Source organism: Oncorhynchus clarkii, chromosome 10, assembly GCF_045791955.1.
Source record: "Oncorhynchus clarkii lewisi isolate Uvic-CL-2024 chromosome 10, UVic_Ocla_1.0, whole genome shotgun sequence".
Classification (NCBI taxonomy): Eukaryota; Metazoa; Chordata; class Actinopteri; order Salmoniformes; family Salmonidae; genus Oncorhynchus; species Oncorhynchus clarkii.
In genome coordinates, this window is record NC_092156.1 from 16846055 (window position 1) to 16865618 (window position 19564).

Consider the following 19564-nt stretch of genomic DNA (forward strand, 5'->3'; position numbering starts at 1 on the left):
TTGCAGCGATGAGACAAGATCGTAACTACCAATTGGATATCACAAAATTGGGGAGGAAAAGAGAGGTAAAATTACAATAAAAAATATATATATATTAAAAAAAAAACTTTCGCTTTGTCTTTATGGGTTATTGTGTGTGTGTGTGTGTGTGTGTGTATGTATATACAGTGCCTTGCGAAAGTATTCGGTCCCCTTGAACTTTGCGACCTTTTGCCACATTTCAGGCTTCAAACATAAAGATATAAAACTGTATTTTTTGGTGAAGAATCAACAACAAGTGGGACACAATCATGAAGTTGAACGACATTTATTGGATATTTCAAACTTTTTTAACAAATCAAAAACTGAAAAATTGGGCGTGCAAAATTATTCAGCCCCCTTAAGTTAATACTTTGTAGCGCCACCTTTTGCTGCGATTACAGCTGTAAGTCGCTTGGGGTATGTCTCTATCAGTTTTGCACATCGAGAGACTGAAATTTTTTCCCATTCCTCCTTGCAAAACAGCTCGAGCTCAGTGAGATTGGATGGAGAGCATTTGTGAACAGCAGTTTTCTGTTCTTTCCACAGATTCTCGATTGGATTCAGGTCTGGACTTTGACTTGGCCATTCTAACACCTGGATATGTTTATTTTTGAACCATTCCATTGTAGATTTTGCTTTATGTTTTGGATCATTGTCTTGTTGGAAGACAAATCTCCGTCCCAGTCTCAGGTCTTTTGCAGACTCCATCAGGGTTTCTTCCAGAATGGTCCTGTATTTGGCTCCATCCATCTTCCCATCAATTTTAACCATCTTACCTGTCCCTGCTGAAGAAAAGCAGGCCCAAACCATGATGCTGCCACCACCATGTTTGACAGTGGGGATGGTGTGTTCAGCTGTGTTGCTTTTACGCCAAACATAACGTTTTGCATTGTTGCCAAAAAGTTCCATTTTGGTTTCATCTGACCAGAGCACCTTCTTCCACATGTTTGGTGTGTCTCCCAGGTGGCTTGTGGCAAAATTTAAACGACACTTTTTATGGATATCTTTAAGAAATGGCTTTCTTCTTGCCACTCTTCCATAAAGGCCAGATTTGTGCAATATACGACTGATTGTTGTCCTATGGACAGAGTCTCCCACCTCAGCTGTAGATCTCTGCAGTTCATCCAGAGTGATCATGGGCCTCTTGGCTGCATCTCTGATCAGTCTTCTCCTTGTATGAGCTGAAAGTTTAGAGGGACGGCCAGGTCTTGGTAGATTTGCAGTGGTCTGATACTCCTTCCATTTCAATATTATCGCTTGCACAGTGCTCCTTGGGATGTTTAAAGCTTGGGAAATCTTTTTGTATCCAAATCCGGCTTTAAACTTCTTCACAACAGTATCTCGGACCTGCCTGGTGTGTTCCTTGTTCTTCATGATGCTCTCTGCGCTTTTGACGGACCTCTGAGACTATCACAGTGCAGGTGCATTTATACGGAGACTTGATTACACACAGGTGGATTGTATTTATCATCATTAGTCATTTAGGTCAACATTGGATCATTCAGAGATCCTCACTGAACTTCTGGAGAGAGTTTGCTGCACTGAAAGTAAAGGGGCTGAATAATTTTGCACGCCCAATTTTTCAGTTTTTGATTTGTTAAAAAAGTTTGAAATATCCAATAAATGTCGTTCCACTTCATGATTGTGTCCCACTTGTTGTTGATTCTTCACAAAAAATAGTTTTATATCTTTATGTTTGAAGCCTGAAATGTGGCAAAAGGTCGCAAAGTTCAAGGGGGCCGAATACTTTCGCAAGACACTGTATGTATATATATGTGTGTATATATATATATATAATACATTTTTAGGATGAGGCTGTAATGTAACAATGTGGAATAAAGGAAGGTTTCTGAATACTTTCTGAATGCACTGTATATTTTAACTTCTGTCCTGAATTACCAATGCATCAGGTCAGTGTAACTTTAGGATTGCAAGACCATACCACTTTAAATAGGCACATTAATTATATGTATGATGTAAAAAAGGAACACCAGGACACTTGACATTGGTCTCGGCTGTGCTGTACTTTATGGAGCAACAAAAACTATTTCTCTAGTGCCATTCACTGAGCTCTTCTAGGTGTGTAATATTGAATATAACGTTTTTTAAACATTGATTCGTGTCCAGGTGCTGATCAAGCCCAAGCCCATCTTCCAGACTGCAGTGTTGAGCGAGCAGACCAGGCAGCTGGTGAGCGAAACACTGCAGCAGGCGTCCAGGGTGGCTGACGCACAGGAGGGGGCGCTGAAGGTTGAGTCAGGTGGCATCGCCGAGGGCAGCTTTCAGCCCGCCGATGGCTCCAACAGCAGCAGTCACGGTACGTCGTGGCACTCCACATAACAGCAAGAAGTACATGATATAGCCTGCAGTCTAACTACGAGAACAAAAAAGACACTCAAGTTAAAACTGTGTATTGTAGTCTCACACAGCTATTGACTACCTCATCTGTAGTATGAAAGTGTATCTATTCTCACAAGTATCCAGCTAAGTTCAATTCCCTTCACTTTCAAATGGTAAATGGCTCCACTCGCATAATATAATTATTTCAATTCCCTTTTACTTGAATGCCATGTCCAATTTAATTCCCACATCGACTGGAATCTAAAGGGACTCCGCACAATTCCATATGACTTGTTTTGGTTGTTGTCACCGGTCAGACTCCCAGCCCGTAGTGCACATCATCTCCTCCAGAGGGCAGGAGTGGGCTGAGCAGCATGAAGTGTCGGTGGAGTCCGGCCCCACCATCATCTACCAGGACGTGTCTACGGGGAACGTGACCCAGTCGGCCACCTCAACCATTAAGGCCCTGCTGGAGCTGCAGCAAACCACAGGTGACTAACAGAGTGACCACCGTCACCATGACAACTACCATACCACTTACCAGGGTTGGGGTCAATTCCATTTCAATTCAGAAACGGAGTAATCTTCCTGGCAACAAGGCTAGTCACCTGTTAATAGTGCTTGTTATTATGGCTGGGATTCTATCCCAGAAGTCAGTGCAAGAACTCTGGGGGGTTTCCAAACCACTTCCCCTTTTGTAATCTTTATTGCTGTGGACCTTTCACTGACTTCTTGTAAAAGGCTGTTTGTTGCTTGATATTGAGCGTGACTGTGTTGAGCGTGACTGTGTTGAGTGTGACTGATGCCTGATATACAAAAACATCCCCCTTTTAGTGTTTGCAGATAGAAACGAGATGGAGCCATCGCCATATTGCACCTATCTAGTCCTTGCTATAATGGTAGGGTTGGCTAATCTTGGCAGGGTTAGCCTGACCTGACTCAAATAATATAGATATTAAATTTGTACACCACGATTAGTTGAATTAGGTGTGTCAGTTGCTGTGCGAATATCCTGACACTGCAGCCCCTAAAACGATGTTTAATGCAAACGACTTGAGAAGAAAGCCCCAGCTTCTGACACCTCAGTTTTTCCACGCATACAAACACACAATTTCTTACCGGTGCAATTAATGGGCCTGTGGTGCACTCAAACACAGCCTGATCACAGGTCAAGTGACTGGACTCTGGGACCTGATTCTGGGAGAATCGGATGTAAAAGTGTTCGTCGTTGGGGTCAGGCTGCTCTGAACTCTAATTCTCATGTAAGTGACGGTACTTTGTCGTCCCGCGTCTTTCCAAATATAAATGGAGTAGTTGTTTATTAGATGACTGATAGTGACAGTCTCTGTTGCCTTTACAGTGAAGGACAAGGGTGAGGCGAAGCCCAGGCAGCACACCATAGACCTGAGCCAGATGGCTGTGCCCTTTCAGATGGCCCAGGACAAGAAGCAGCAGGATCCAGTCTCCCCTGGGACATCCACTGTAGAGACTGAACCGTCCACTGAATACATCACTGCTGGTACATGAACTGACCACTCGGGTTGCCTCCCAAATGGCACCCTATTCTCTATATAATGCACTACTTTTCACTGAGGTCCAGCCCTGTTCAAAGGTAGTGCACTATATAAGGGATAGGGTGCTATTTGAGAAGCGAGCTCACTGAAACATTTCTCCTTGGGCATTACACACAGCCAAGACACTATAATCTGTCTTACTTTTTTAGTTTCTCAGATTTGATCAATTGTCATATTACACTGTATTGTCATCACTTTAGGAGGACACCTAAAATCCCCAAAGTGATATGATGTTCACTTTCTTTTCATACTATTTCATTGCGAAATACATTGATGTACAGTACCAGTCAAAAGTTTGGACACACCTGGGCATTCTTTCAACCAGCTTCATGAGGTAGTCACCTGGAATGCATTTCAGTTAACAGGTGTGCCTTGTTAAAAGTATTATTGGTGGAATTTCTTTCATCCTCAATGCGATTTGAGTCGATAAGGTAGGGCTGGTTTATAGAAGATAGCCCTAAAAGACAAAGTCCATATGGCAAGAACAGCTCAAATAAGCAAAGAGAAATGACAGTCCATCATTACTTTAAGACATGAAGAACTTTGACATTTTCTTCAAGTGCAGTCGCAAAAACCATCAAGCGCTATGATGAAACTGACTCTCATGAGGACCACCACAGGAAAGGAAGACCCAGAGTTACCTCTGCTGCAGAGGATACGTTCATTAGAGTTACCAGCCTCAGAAATTGCTTCAGAGTTCAAGTAACAGACACATCTCAACATCAACTGTTCAGAGGAGACTGCGTGAATCAGGCCTTCGTGAATCAGGCCTTTGTGGTTGAATTGCTGCAAAGAAACCACTACTAAAGGACACCAATAGAAGAAGAGACTTGCTTGGGCCAAGAAACATGAGCAATGGACATTAGACCAGTGGAAATATGTCTTTTGGCCACAGCATTCTGCAGCAATACACCATCCAATCAAGGTTTGGGCTTAGTGGGACTATCATTTGTTTTCAACAGGACAATGACCCAACCCACCTCCAGGCTGTGTAAGGGCTATTTGACAAAGAAGGAAAGTGATGGAGTGCTGCATCAGATGACCTGGCCTCCACAATCCCTCGACCTTAACCCAATTGAGATGGTTTGGGATGAGTTGGACCGCAGAGTGAAGGACAAGCAGCCAACAAGTGCTCAGCATATGTGGGAACTCCTTCAAAACTGTTGGAAAAGCATTCCAGTTGAAGCTAGTTGAGAGAATGCAAAGCTCTCATCAAGGCAAAGGGTGGCAACTTCGAAGAACACTTTTTTTGGTTGCTACTTAATTCTATATGTGTTATTTCATAGTTTTGATGCCTTCACTATTATTTTACAATGTAGAACATATTAAAAATAAAGTAAAACCCTTTAATGGGTAGGTGTGTCCAAACTTTTGACTGGTAGTGTATATCATATTTCGTCACCCCTTAATGATATTACACCTTGGATGGAAAATTATACACTTTCCTACTCATGTATTCAGAGTTTACACACAATTGTAGCCCTTAACCACGCAGAAATAAGCAAAGTGAAAAACAGCAGGCTGTTCTATACTTAGCTGTACTCACTAAAGAATGTCTCGAAATAATGCCGTTCCGAGTAATTGAGAGCAATTCCATGTTAAAAACAAGGTTTCCATCCTTTTTATGCGAGTAAAGTATGTCAGATAAAACATTTTAATTACAGGCAAAACAAAATACAATAGACAAGGTGGGATATATTTGTGTTAGGAAAATTAATGATGCGATAAATGGTGGAAACTATTTTTTTATCCACAAATATTGATATAATAACCCTTATATTAAATTAAACTAGGAGTCACCCGATGACATGTGTGGTCCTCCCAGCTCGTCGGGAAAACATGCAGTTTATTAGGCTACAGATTAAATAAGTTATGATGAACTTCAGAGGGCGGTGAAAGTGCAAGATTCTCCTTTCCAATAAATATTGAGGGTCTTATTCTGGTGACATGATTGATGCTTGGCTGCCGTTTGACAAATACAAATAATTTTGTCCATAATGATCTCATCATGTAGGCTATACGTGCGCTCTAGCCAACAGTGCTATCTGTGAACACTGTACTGTATCTGTTGGCTGGAGTGCACGTGCCTTTTATCTGCAACAAGTCAATTTAATGGAATCACCCCCCTGGTGGGAAAATGTGCACATTGTTATTAAGTGGATTTTAGAATATTCACATGCAAACTCTGTTGCCAATTGGATGGGAACCTAACTTATGATGATCTCTCTTTGTGCAGTTAAAGCCAGCCGGGCCGGACCAACCTCTGGAGGCGACATGGTCATGTCCGCTAGCCAGCAACTGGCGGCGTCCTCACAGAGCACAGGTCACACCCCCATGGTGGTCAAGTCCATCCCAACTTCCTCTGCGGTCACCGTCACACGCATTGTCCAACTGGTGAGACAAACGCCTACCTAGTATATGAACTTAAAAATCACATACATGAGGCCTCCCGGGTGGCGCAGTGGTTAAGGGCGCTGTACTGCAGCGCCAGTTGTGCCACCAGAGACTCTGGGTTCGCGCCCAGGCTCTGTCGTAACCGGACGCGACCGGGAGGTACGTGGGGCGACGCACAATTGACCTAGCGTCGTCCGGGTTAGGGAGTGTTTGGCCGGTAGGGGTATTTTTGTCTCATCGCGCACCAGCAACTCCTGTGGCGGGCCGGGCGCAGTGCACGCTAACCAAGGTTGCCAGGTGTACAGTGTTTCCTCCGACACAATGCTGAACATTGGTGCGGCTGGGTTGGATGCGCGCTGTGTTAAGAAGCAGTGCGGATTGGTTGGGTTGTGTATCGGAGGACGCATGACTTTCAACCTTCGTCTCTCCCGAGCCCGTACGGGAGTTGTAGCGATGAGACAAGATAGTAGCTACTAACAATTGGATGCCACTAAAATTGGGGAGAAAAAAGGGGTAAAATTCAACAACAAAAAAAAAAAAATCACAAATATATGTTCGTCTTTGTATTCTTCTTTTCCAATGTTTTATTAAATCATATAGTGCATTATCTCACTGGCATAGGATCTCACTGTTCATTAGGTAAGTGTACATCCTTAAAATAAAGTGGTGAGGATGCATGACCTAAGTTGAATGTCAAATATCAGAATAATAGTAGAGAGAGTGATTTATTTTATTTCAGCTTTTATTTCTTTCATCACATTTCCAGTGGGTCAGAATTTGTAGTATTTGCCTTTAAATTGTTTAACTTGGGTCAAATGTTTCGGGTAGCCTTCCACACAAGCTTCCCACAATAGGTTTTGGCCCATTCCTCCTGACAGAGCTTATGTAACTGGGTCAGATTTGTCGGCCTCCTTGCTCGCACACGCTTTTTCAGTTCTGCCCACAAATTGTCTATAGGATTGAGGTCAGTGCTTTGTGATGGCCACTCTTGAGATGTTGCTTCAATATATCCACATAATTTTCCCCCTCATGATGCCATCTATTTTGTGAAGTGCACCAGACACTCCTGCAGCAAAGCACCCCCACAACATGATGCTGCCACCCCGGTGCTTCACAGTTGGGATGGTGTTCTTCAGCTTGCAATCCTTCCCGCTTTTCCTCCAAACATAGCGATGGTCATTATGGCCAAACAGTTCTATTTTTGTTTCATCAGACCAGAGGACATTTCCCCCAAAAGTACGATCTTTGTCCCCATGTGCAGTTGCAAACCGTAGTCTGGCTTTTTTATGGTGGTTTTGAACCAGTGGCTTCTTCCTTGCTGAGCGGCCTTTCAAGTTATGTCAATATAGGACTCATTTTACTGTGGATATAGATACTTTGTACCTGTTTCCTCCAGCATCTTCACAAGATCTTTTGCTGTTGTTCTGGGATTGATTTGCACTTTTCGCACCAAAGTATATTAATCTCTAGGAGACAGAAGGCGTCTCCTTCCTGAGCGGTATGATGGCTGCGCGGTCCCATGGTGTTTATACTTGCGTACTATTGTTTGTATAGATGAACATGATACCTTCAGGCATTTGGAAATTGCTCCCAAGGATGAACCAGAGTTGTGGAGGTCTACAATTTCTTTTCCGGGGTCTTGGCTGATTTCTTTTGATTTTCCCATGATGTCAAGCAAAGAGGCACTGAGTTTGAAGGTAGGCCTTGAAATACATCCACAGGTACACCTCCAATTGACTCAAATGATGTCAATTAGCCTATCGCTTCTAAAGCCATGGCATCATTTTCTGGTATGTTCCAAGCTGTTTAAGGCACAGTCAACTTACTGTATGTAAACTTCTGACCCACTGGAATTGATACAGTGAATTGTAAGTGAAATAATCTGTCTGTAAACAATTGTTGGAAAAAATTACTGAACAAAGTAGATGTCCTAACCGACTTGCCAAAACTATAGTTTGTTAACAAGACATTTGTGGAGTGGTTGAAAAAAAAGTTTTAATGACTATAACCTAAGTGTATGTAAACTTCCAACTTCAACTGTATCAATATGCACCAATATTCAGGTAACTGCCAAAATAATGGAAACATGAGGGATACAAATAGTGTTGAATGCAGGTGTTTCCACACAGGTATAGTGTGAGTTAATTAAGCAATTAACATCCCATCATGCTTAGGGCTATGTATTAAAATACTGGGCAGGCCATTATTTTGGCTACCATGGCTATGTCTCCATAGGATGACAATACCCCCATCCACAGGGCACTAGTGGTCACTGAATTGTTTGATGAGCATGAAATCGTTATAAACCGTATGCCATGGCCGTCTGTCACCAGATATCAACCCAATTGAACACATATAGGAGATTCTGGAATGGCGCCTGAGATAGCGTTTTCCACCACCATCAACAAAACACGAAATTGCGGAAGAATGGTGTTGCGTAGAGTTCCAGACACTTATAGAATCTATGCCAAGGTGCATAGAAGCTGTTCTGGATCATGGTCGCCCAACACCCTATTAAGATACTTTGTTGGTGTTTCCTTTATTTTTAGCAGTTACCTATATTTCCATATATACCACTATTGTTAATGATCGTATAATGTCATTCCAGGCGTCGGAGGGCCAGCTTATCCACAGTAAGCAGGCGGAGGAGATGGTGATGGAGGAGGGTGAACTAGAAGGGGACACCCTGGACCCCCAGACGGGCCTGTTCTACCGTTCCATCCAACTCGCGGCAGCCCCTGCCCCTCAGCACCACACACTCCCCCAACCCCAAAGCCAGTCACACTCTGAGCCCCAGTCGGAGCAGGGCAGACACATGCCCCACTCCACCCAGCCCATGCCCCCCTCCACCCAGCCCCCACAGCTACACAGCAAGCCCCAGATGAGCCAGCCTTCCTCCACCTTGGTGAAGAAGCCACCCCAGCTCCAAGAGCAGTACCAGCCCAAGCCCCAGGCTCCAGGGCAGAGCCTGAAGGAGAGGCCCTCCTCTGCCTCGGGATGCCCCCAGCTGGTGGGCCTGGGCACCCCTACAAAGCCACCCTCCCTCACCCCCCAGCTCCCCAAGCTGCAGCAGGCACCCACCTCCCACCACAGGCCCATCCACACACAGCTGTCCCAGCCGCCACCCCTGCAGGCCCACCACCCGGTGGGTGCAGACAAGACCCCTTCCACAAGCCTGGTGAGCACCATCCCTCTCTGATGGACCTCCAGGCCCCAGTGACTATTTTATTTATTGGTCCGTGACAGATCAGGTTGACACAGTGAATCATCAACTGTCAGATGCATTGTGCCATAATTCTTTAGAATAGAACTTCATTTAAACTTTATTTGCCCTCTAGATGGATTTTGACTTAAACATTTAAAAGCATTTACACCGAGTGCACATTCCATACATGTAAATCTTGTCCTGATTCACAGCACTTGTACCTTGATGGGCCTTTTAAGATCAATAAGATAAGACAAAGCTCTGGGCACCATGCCACAAATTCCCTTCCCATCAGATCAGTGTTGTTTGTACAGTAGCGCAGGAAGCCTGACAAAACCTTCACAGCCCTCCCTGTATGACAACCTGAAAATAAATTACCATTGTTTTTCATTCAAAAGGGGCATGAGTTTCCCCATGCCCTACACTAGTTCCAACCATAGAAATGGAAGGGGAAGCCCTTTCAGACCATGGCAATTTGACTAACACTCATGGGTACATTCAATATGGCCGCTGGTCTACATATTACAGAACATTGACTTGAATTGCAATGTCTGTTCTATTAATTTCTATAGTTCCAACCAAATCCAATTTTCCCCTCTCTCCCCCGACATAGCCGGCAATCATCACCCAGGGCGCCAGCATCACCAAGATCACCTTCGGCGGTAGCAGCAGCCACCAGTCCCCGCCCGTGTCCAGCAGTGGCGAGGCCACAGCAAAGCTGGTCCCCGCCGAGCCCAGCAGCTCGGGCCCGTCCGGCGGCGAGAAGCCCTCCGTTTCGGACATCCTCAAGATTTCCATGATGGAAGCGGAGATCGACCCTAGCGCCGAGCCAATGGTGGTGGACTCGTCCAGCGACTGCAGCCCCTACGGGAAGGGTGTGGGGGCAGGGGGAGATTTAGGTGTGTTGGGGGGCTCAGGCCCGGTCATCAGCAGCTCGGGGGCCTCCCTGCACCACTCATCCCACTCTAAGCCCCAGCACAGCCAGTTTAGCCTAGTGGCCAAGGGCAAAGAAGACCTGGACGTCATTGAGGTACATTTCTGTGATTTCAAAGATGTATGTTATAGCATAGCAAAGCCTTACTAATTACATATTCTGAGCCATATGATTAACATCTCTTAAACATTGCTTATTATAGGACAACGGTCATCTAAGCTTTTAACATCTATAGACAATAAAAGCTAAATAACATCCGTTTACTCCCCTCCCCAGGTGATCCCTCGGTACTCTATCATGCCAGACTCCAGCCAGTCCAACGTGGTGGTGGAGCCCAGCGGCTTCCTGGAGATCAGCAACTACACCAGCCAGCGGCTGGACGAGGAGAGCGCCATGGAGCAAGAGGTGGACAGCAGCAATGACGAGGCCACCACTGTCAGCCCCATGGAGGGCTGTGCCGACCAGTCCCAGTGACCACTACACATGTCAACTCCATCACACACGATGTGTGGCAGAGATGAGGGTGATTACGGTCATCACAGTGACTTGTGGTTATCTCCCGACTTAGTTAGAACCCTAATCACGTTACGGCAAACGAATAAATGAGGTATTTGCATAACGGTATTTGATTCGACAATGTAAATTTGAATACATGATAGTACAGTTTGAGTTTTTGACTTGTAATAAATAAGTTTGATGGCCTTCAGATTACTTCAGTTTGTTTTAAAGTGGGCACATGCAGTGATTCAAGATTTGTCACAGACAATAACGGCTGACCATAAAGGGATTGTAGTAACCCTTGAGGAATTAACACTTTGAAGTTGAAACAGTTGGTAAGAACAATTGTTTGGAAGAAAAAAGAAATACAAACAAATAAATACACATTCAACCTTGTTAGTTTGAGTTTTTCTGTTTTGTGTTCCCTGTGTAACTTTTTAGAAGTTTAACTAAACTTTTATACAACAGCTTAAAACTGTTTTTCTGTTACAGGACTGCACACAATTTGGCATTCCCTTGGTGAATGTTGTTTTGTACATGACCTATCAGTCCATCTTAATGAATTGACCTTTCAACATAAGGAAATCGCCAATGTTTCCACCAAATGTTTATTTGCATTAAATCATAGGGGTAAAAATAAAGGCTTAATGTGAGGGCTAGATGTAAGCTAGGCTAGTGTGTGTGTGTTGGGAAGTTTCTGTGAATACCAGCACCCTTTTGTTAGTGCCGTAATTCTGGGTTGTATAAATTACATTTTTGTCATTTAGCAGATGATCTTATCCAGAGCAATTTACTGTTGTGAGTGCATAATTATTTTTTTTGTACTGGTCCCCCATGGGAATCGAACCCACAGCCCTGGCTTTGCAAGCTCCATGCTCTACCAACTGAGGCTATACAGATTTTATGAGTGTGTTTACACAATGTGGTTGGTCTAACTGCAGTGTAGTCAGCGATGGAGATGGAGGCTAGCCATTGTGCTAACTAGCCTACAGAGCATCTGTGTACTGGACTGGCTGAAAGGGGAATCTGTCATTCATTATAGGGTGCTTTTGCTCTCTCGTCGGTCTTTGGCGAATCTTCTCATGTTATCCACACAGAGGGACTTTGTGTCCGGATATTGCTAAAGCCAGGAGTATGCCCAAGCCCAAGGGAGGATAATGTAGACCTACAACTAGCTATCCCCTCATTTACTCCTTTGAGTGGTTAGCATTGTGAGCTAACAAACCACATTAATAGCCAAAAGATGATTCAACGGTTCATTTCTGGATACAGAAATGGACATTTTGGGCATTGCTTTGAGGTTGTTTCAGGCTGAACATGTGACAAGCATCTGTTTTGCTAATTGAAATTGTAAATGATACTTCAACTCACATGGATTCTAAATCATGCCTTTGTAAAACTGAAAATATGTAAGCATTGGCAGCACATACCATAATAAATCAGGTGTGTTTTGTAAGAATGGGGGACCACAGACATAATCATTGTCCTTTTATTTAGACTTTGGTTGTTTTGTATTTTGCCCTAATTACATGCACAAGGTGTTTATAACCCATTATCAGTCACTATTTACAAATGTGCTTCATAATATTATTCCACAAATTTCCATTTGAAAATCCCTTTGTATATATATATCATTGACACCATGCGCAAACTGTCCGTCTTGTTTGCTGCACCTGTTTTATAACTGTATCTACCCATTACAGCTGATGGGGAAACTGCACTCTGACAACAATCGATTTACAGGGGTGTATTCACTAGGAACCACCCGGTTCGAAACGGGACGGACTAACCTGAACACTCATTTTGAACACTCACTCATCACACAAACACTCATTTTGGTTGCAAAATGTTTCCAGTTGCAAAACGTTTTGCTACGGTGTGCATTAATAAATGCACCCCCGAATTTCTCTTTCTATTCTAGTACAATTAGAGAGATAAGGAAGTGAGGTCACACGGGAAGCCCCTTGTGGGATACCATAGCAAAAACTGTCGTAACCTCTACGCTAGAATTTCCATGAATAATAGATTCTCTTTAAATTCTAAATAGACCTTAAAAACCCCTTGACGTTGTCCGCGCCCCGCGGAAATGTAATTAGCGTAATAAAAAATCCCCATAAAAATCTCTGTTTTAACTAGAGACATCTGTTTTTTTTTGCATGGGCTGCAATCCACCGCATCCACGGCTGTCGGCCATGCGCAACTGTGGTGAAAAGTTGCAGAGCTATAGTGTGTTTGTCAGACGATGAAATATCCCGAAAATTGGTATTCTCACGAAAACGTCTGTAGCATCCAAACTGATATGACCCCTCTGTGGAAAGATGAGACTCTCACGAACACGTCCTCTGTTTTGCTATACGATCCCCGACTCGTCTAGTCGGTTCTCCCAACTTCTATCTGTAGCGTCTGAAAAGTACGAACACGTACATTTCAGTGTTTTTGACGTGGACGCCCCACAAGACTGAAGGTAGCCTGGTACCAGTGGGAGCATATATGGAAGTAGTTTAGTGCGTAAAACCAAAAAAATGGTTTTATTATATTGTCCCCTGAAATAAAAATAATACCCTGATCGTTCTTATATCTCTCAAATATAGAACAGACACTTCCAAACAAAAGTTTTTCCATGTATGAATCTGTAATTTAATGTGTTTCTATTGGCTATGGCAGAAAGGTCACATTCAATGTTTCATCAAATATTTTTTTATGCCTAAAGGGGTCTTAAAATTCTACATCAAATCTCCAAATGAGCATTGTTATGACCATCTTAAAAAATGTCATACGTTAGCTTAGTAGACCCCATTTTGAATGGGGTCTACTGTATCTGAAACCTGTGCTAGTTGATTCCATTGAATATAACCTTTTTCAAATGCAATCCCCAACAAAAATATGCATAGTGGTACTTGAGAAGTCTCAATTGCTGAATGTAACTTCATAAAAGAGGAACTGAGAGAACTTTCACTGCCAGGCTTGTGGTTCAGGCTCCCAAACATCTGTGTGTATTTAGACCTTGCAACCAAAGATCGACCAGCGCAACCACAACTAGAACACAACCACTCAACTCCGCTACCCACCTCAGCATGGGAGCAAGCAAGTATGTGCCTCAATATAGGAATACTCTTTTTACCCAACCGTGCTGACCCGAACCGTACTATACTGGCTCAGATCATTTCCTTTCACTATGTCCTTTCCATTACTATTCCAGCTACTCTGGTGGATGCATACCCAGCCCAGTCCAAATGGTTTGGCTTAGCTAAGTAGAGTGAAATCACAACTTGTGCATTTATTTCAGTCACACAGATCATTTTTCTTAAGTTCAGATCATTTAATTTAGGTTCCCTATAAGGTAGACTGTATCTCTGCATGCATATGTTAATTAAAATGGGATACATTCTTGTTGTTGGACCTTCCTTCTAAGACATCTACTGGCATCACTAGAATAAGAATCTTTAACATACACACTCGGGTTGTACATCTATCTGCATTTAATTTTCACACAATGGTTGTGCTATTTTTTTGTGATAAAACCATTGTCCAACCAATGTTTGTGACATTGTTTTTGTACAGAAACATTCCACTTTATCACAACCATTGTGCCAAAAGCATTGTATATCAGTTCAGTGTGTGCGGAGTGGAATCCAGCCAGAATCTGGTTTGTGGTAATACTCCTGGTTAACCTGATCCCTCACTTTAATACTCACTGTGGTGTCCATGGAGGGAGTTGAATGGGCATTTGGGGCCATATGTATTAAATGTCTCAGAATACGAGGGCTGATTTAGGGTCAGGTTTTCCTTTTAGATTATAATGAATAAGACTACATGGACAGGGTGGATCTGATCCTAATTCAGTACAGAGTGAATATGTTTCTAGATCATCATGCTGTGCCTCACTCGCTGGTAGATTCGTGGGTGTCATCTGTTTTTCTACCCTCCTATCGATATCTGATCGGGCTTAGTTGAGGTGATAGGGTCACTCCGACTCCTTTTTCAGTGACTGGTCCTCTGGCTATTCCTGTATTCATCAACCTGGCCTGCTTTTGGTCTGCCTTTCTCCTGCTTTGGAATTGATATCCTGGGTTGAGGGTTGATTGTGCTCAGGCTGAGATCTGTCCGGCAGCCCAGACGTATTTGGACGTGGCCCTAGGATATGTGACTTTATATAGTGGCGAAGTAATTACAATTTAGCAATTGACAGTGGAGTGATAGATGTGCAGATGAGGATGTGCAAGTAGAAATACTGGTGTGCAAAAGAGCAGAAAAAAACACATGAGGTAGGTTGGTTGGATGGGCTATTTACAGATGGGCTGTGTACAGCTGCAGCGATCGGTAAGCTTCTCTGGCACCCAATGCTTGAAGTTAGTGAGGGAGATACAGTGGGGCAAAAAAGTATTTAGTCAGCCACCAATTGTGCAAGTTCTCCCACTTAAAAAGATGAGAGAGGCCTGTAATTTTCATCATATGTACACTTCAACTATGAATTTATTTGCAAATTATGGTGGAAAACCTTTGTTAATGACCAAATACTTATTTTCCACCATAATTTGCAAATAAATTCATTAAAAATCCTACAATGTGATTTTCTGGATTTTGTTTCTCATTTTGTCTGTCATAGTTGAAGTGTACCTATGATGAAAATTACAGGCCTCTCTCATCTTTTTAAGTGGGAGAACTTGCACAATTGGTGGCTGACTAAATCTTTTTTTGCCCCACTGTGTAAGTCTCCAACTTCAGTGATTTTTTTCTTCTTTTTCTATTCGTTCCAGTCATTGGCAGCAGAGAACTGGAAGGAAAGGCACCAAAGCAGGTGTTGGCTTTGGGGATGACCAGTGAAATATACCTGCTGGAGCTTGTGCTACGGGTGGGTGTTGTTATCGTGACCAGTGAGCTGAGATAAGGCAGAGCTTTACCTAGCAAAGACTTATAGATGACCTGGAGCCTGTGGGTTTGGCGACGAATATGAAGCGAGGGCCAGCCAACGAGAGCATACAGGTCGCAATGGTGGGTAGTATATGGGGCTTTGGAGACTAAACGGATGGCACTGTGATAGACTGCTTCCAATTTTCTGAGTAGAGTGTAGGTTACAGCCAGGTCTCATGTCACTGATGCCCCCCCCACACACACTTCGAGGAGACGTGCAGGTGTGTGTGTGTGTGCGTCTGTGTGTGTGTGTGTATTTCCATATTTATGTATTTATGTGTGTATGCTGCTACATGACAACTCCCATCTTTTCTTGTATAACATCAGAAAACGGTAGAACACCACAGAGGTTCTTGTCAACATGTGAAGTGTGTGTCAACATCTGTCACCAATATGGACTGCGCTGGTGAGGTAGGCATACTGCATCTGGTAGGGCATTTTTTAAATCAGTGCCCTTTCTGGATTTTTCAGCACTTTACTGCTGCAACTGAAATAACAATTTATGTTAGAATTTCTGATTGATGTCGATTTACAAGTGAATGAGACACGTGCCGGACAGAGCAGCCAAAGCCATCAAAGCCATGTGCTAGGCATCTGATGAGATAAAGTTAAACATTTTACACCTCATCAGCGAAGACAGTTATTATAGTGCCCATTTATAACACAATCTATCAACGGCTAAGCATTGTCAGACAGTTTGTCAATGCTTCTGATGTTTAAAGGCCTCAAATCCACATCAGTCCAACATCGAGCCTCTCTGTAGCCAGCTCAACTACACTACTGTTCAAAAGTTTGGGGTCACATAGAAAGGTCCTTGTTTTTGAAAGAAGAGCACATTTGTTCTCCATTAAAATGACATCAAATTGATCAGAAATACAGTGTAGACACTGTTAATGTTGTAAATTACTATTGAAGCTGTAAACGGCTGATTTTGTATGGAATATCTACTGAGGCCCATTATCAGCAACCATCACTCCTGTGTTCCAATGGCACGTTGTGTTAGCTAATCCATGTTTATCATTTTAAAAGAACAATTTGATCATTATCAAATCCTTTTGCATGTATGTTAGCACAGCTTAAAACTGTTGCGTTGATTAAAGAAGCAATAAAACTGGACTTCTTTAGACTAGATGAGTATCTGGAGCATCAGCATTTGTGGGTTTGATTACAGGCTGAAAATGGCAAGAAACAAAGACCTTTCTTCTGAAACTCGTCAGTCTATTCTTGTTCTGAGAAACTAAGGCTATTCCATGTGAGAAACTGCCAAGAAACTGATGATCTCGTACAACTCTGTGTACTACTCCCCTCACAGAACTATGCAAACTGGCTCTAACCAGAATAGACAGAGGAATGGGAGGCCCCAGTGCACAACTGAGCAAGAGGACAAGTACATTAGACTGTCTAGTTTGAGAAACGGAGCCTCACAAGTCCTCAACTGGCAGCATCATTAAATAGTACCCGCAAAACACTAGTCTCAACGTCAACAGTGAAGAGGCGACTCCGGGATGTTGGCCTTCTAGGCACAGTTCCTCTGTCCAGTGTCTGTTCTTTTGTCCATCTTAATCTTTTCTTTTTGTTGGCCAGTCTCAGATATGTTTTTTTCTTTGCAACTCTGCCTAGAATGCCAGCATCCCAGAGTCGCCGGGATGCTGTAGATATTCCATAAAAAATCTACTGTTTCCACAATAGTCATTTTCAACATTAATAATGTCTATACTATATTTCTATACTAGTATTTCTATACTATAATAACTATAGTTATTTTAATGGGCAAAAAATTGGCATTTCTTTCAAGAACTTGGACATTTCTAAGTGACCCCAAACTTTTGAACGGTAGTGGAAATAAATCATTGGTTTTGCCCAGCTGAATACAGCCCTGGATTGGTCAGAGAGAGAGCATGCTGGTTGGCCAGGAATGAGGCTGTGCTATGCTGTACTCCCACAGTGAAATCCTTGGTTTATGTTCAGGGCCAGCTCCAGGCATAAGCGACGTAAGAGGTCGCTTATGGCCCACGGCCGCTAGTGGGCCCCTGCCAAAGAAAAAACAGTTGGGGTCTAAACTTGCTGTTGAGAGTTAGAATAGTAGAATACACAAGGTGCAATTTCGAAATTTGGTTGTGCAGCAGCAGTTTTTTCCCTGTTATATCAGTCACTGAAGGTCACTAAATTCGCAATGTCAGCTAACAATTTTTTGATTGGTAAATTAGTCTAGCCAGCTGCTGTATCTAAACTTGTAGATGTCCAGTAGAGTTGCATGAATTTTGTTATTAAATTGCTAAACTTCTGTCTGCCCCATGGCAAGATGTGTAGAATTGCAGAAAGCTTGCTTTAAAACTCCAAAACTTTCTCTACTCCCCATGGCAAGAAGTATAGAATTGCAGAAAGCTTGCTTTAAAACTGCAACACTTTCTCTACTCCCCATGGCAAAATGTATAGAATTGCAGAAAGCTTGCTTTAAAACTCCAAAACTTTCTCTACTCCCCATGGCAAGAAGTATAGAATTGCAGAAAGCTTGCTTTAAAACTGCAAAACTTTCTCTACTCCCCATGGCAAAATGTATAGAATTGCAGAAAGCTTGCTTTAAAACTGCAACACTTTCTCTACTCCCCATGGCAAAATGTATAGAATTGCAGAAAGCTTGCTTTAAAACTGCAACACTTTCTCTACTCCCCATGGCAAAATGTATAGAATTGCAGAAAGCTTGCTTTAAAACTGCAACACTTTCTCTACTACCCATGGCAAAATGTGTGGATTTGCAGAAAGCTTGCTTTAAAACTGCAATCATTTCTCCAAGATGAAAGGAGGAGCAGGGGTAAGGAGGATGAGGAGGATAAGGATGTACTGTAGATAGAAGAACCCCCCCCCCCAAAAAAGAAACAAACAACTGAGTCTGCCTGGGAATGTTAGGAGCAGAGGACATAAATAATGTTGGCTGAAGGTCACCTTTGATCTCTCGGTTTCTCATGTTCCCTCTCAGAGACAGACTGTGTGCAAAACCCCTGACCGGAGTATCAGTTCTGGGTTGTGTTCATTGGACACACTATAGCAAAACAGTTTGCAATGGAAAACAGAATTAAGCGTTTTAATTAAGTGTACCTAAACTCCATTTCAGAGCATCTTCTTTCCATTTAGTGCCTACTGAACACAGCCTTCCTCACAGAGATTATCAGAGTTTGAACATGACTCATCTTCATTGGAAACATCCAGGAAGCAATGAAGAAATGAAATAACCTATGGTGTCAGTATATGATTAATTGCTAAAGTTTCCTAATTATTGTTAACGTTTCCTAATTTCATACATATTATTGTTCGCCAATGTTGCCTCGTGTGTTGTAATCCAACTCTGGGTCATATTCACTAGGAACTAAACTGTAGCAAACAGACCTAAACATGGAGGGATTACCTTAATTTGTCAAATGAGAAACGCACGTTTCGTTTTCAGTTGCAAAACGCTTTTCTACGTTGTGCACTATTGAATTTGACCATGGGTTCCATCTGACCAATGAGGTTGGACATACACAGACCATAAGAGGTCAGGCAGTCAGCAGTGTTTGATAAATGTCAGTGTATAATTTCAATGTTTTTGTCATAATAATGCTGCCATCATATCGCATTGTCTCGAAAATGTGTTCAAAATGTCGTAGTCTGTAATTTCAGGTCTTTGGTAGAATTTAACCTTGAATTTTT

The 19564-nt window shown here is 42.8% G+C and overlaps 1 protein-coding gene across 4 annotated transcripts in view; it reads left to right on the forward strand.

Moving 5' to 3' along the window:
- LOC139418070 (EMSY transcriptional repressor, BRCA2 interacting) overlaps positions 1-11361 on the forward strand; it is a 31769-nt gene extending 20408 nt beyond the window's left edge. For all 4 annotated transcript variants that reach the window (XM_071167235.1, XM_071167234.1, XM_071167233.1 and 1 more), the window contains 7 exons: positions 2149-2338; positions 2679-2852; positions 3722-3880; positions 6172-6329; positions 8938-9507; positions 10148-10564; positions 10745-11361. In XM_071167235.1, coding sequence (XP_071023336.1) covers positions 2149-2338; positions 2679-2852; positions 3722-3880; positions 6172-6329; positions 8938-9507; positions 10148-10564; positions 10745-10942 — 1866 coding nt within the window. In that variant the 3' untranslated portion in view covers positions 10943-11361. The remainder of the gene's footprint in view (positions 1-2148; positions 2339-2678; positions 2853-3721; positions 3881-6171; positions 6330-8937; positions 9508-10147; positions 10565-10744) is intronic.
- The last annotated feature ends 8203 nt before the right edge of the window (positions 11362-19564 follow it).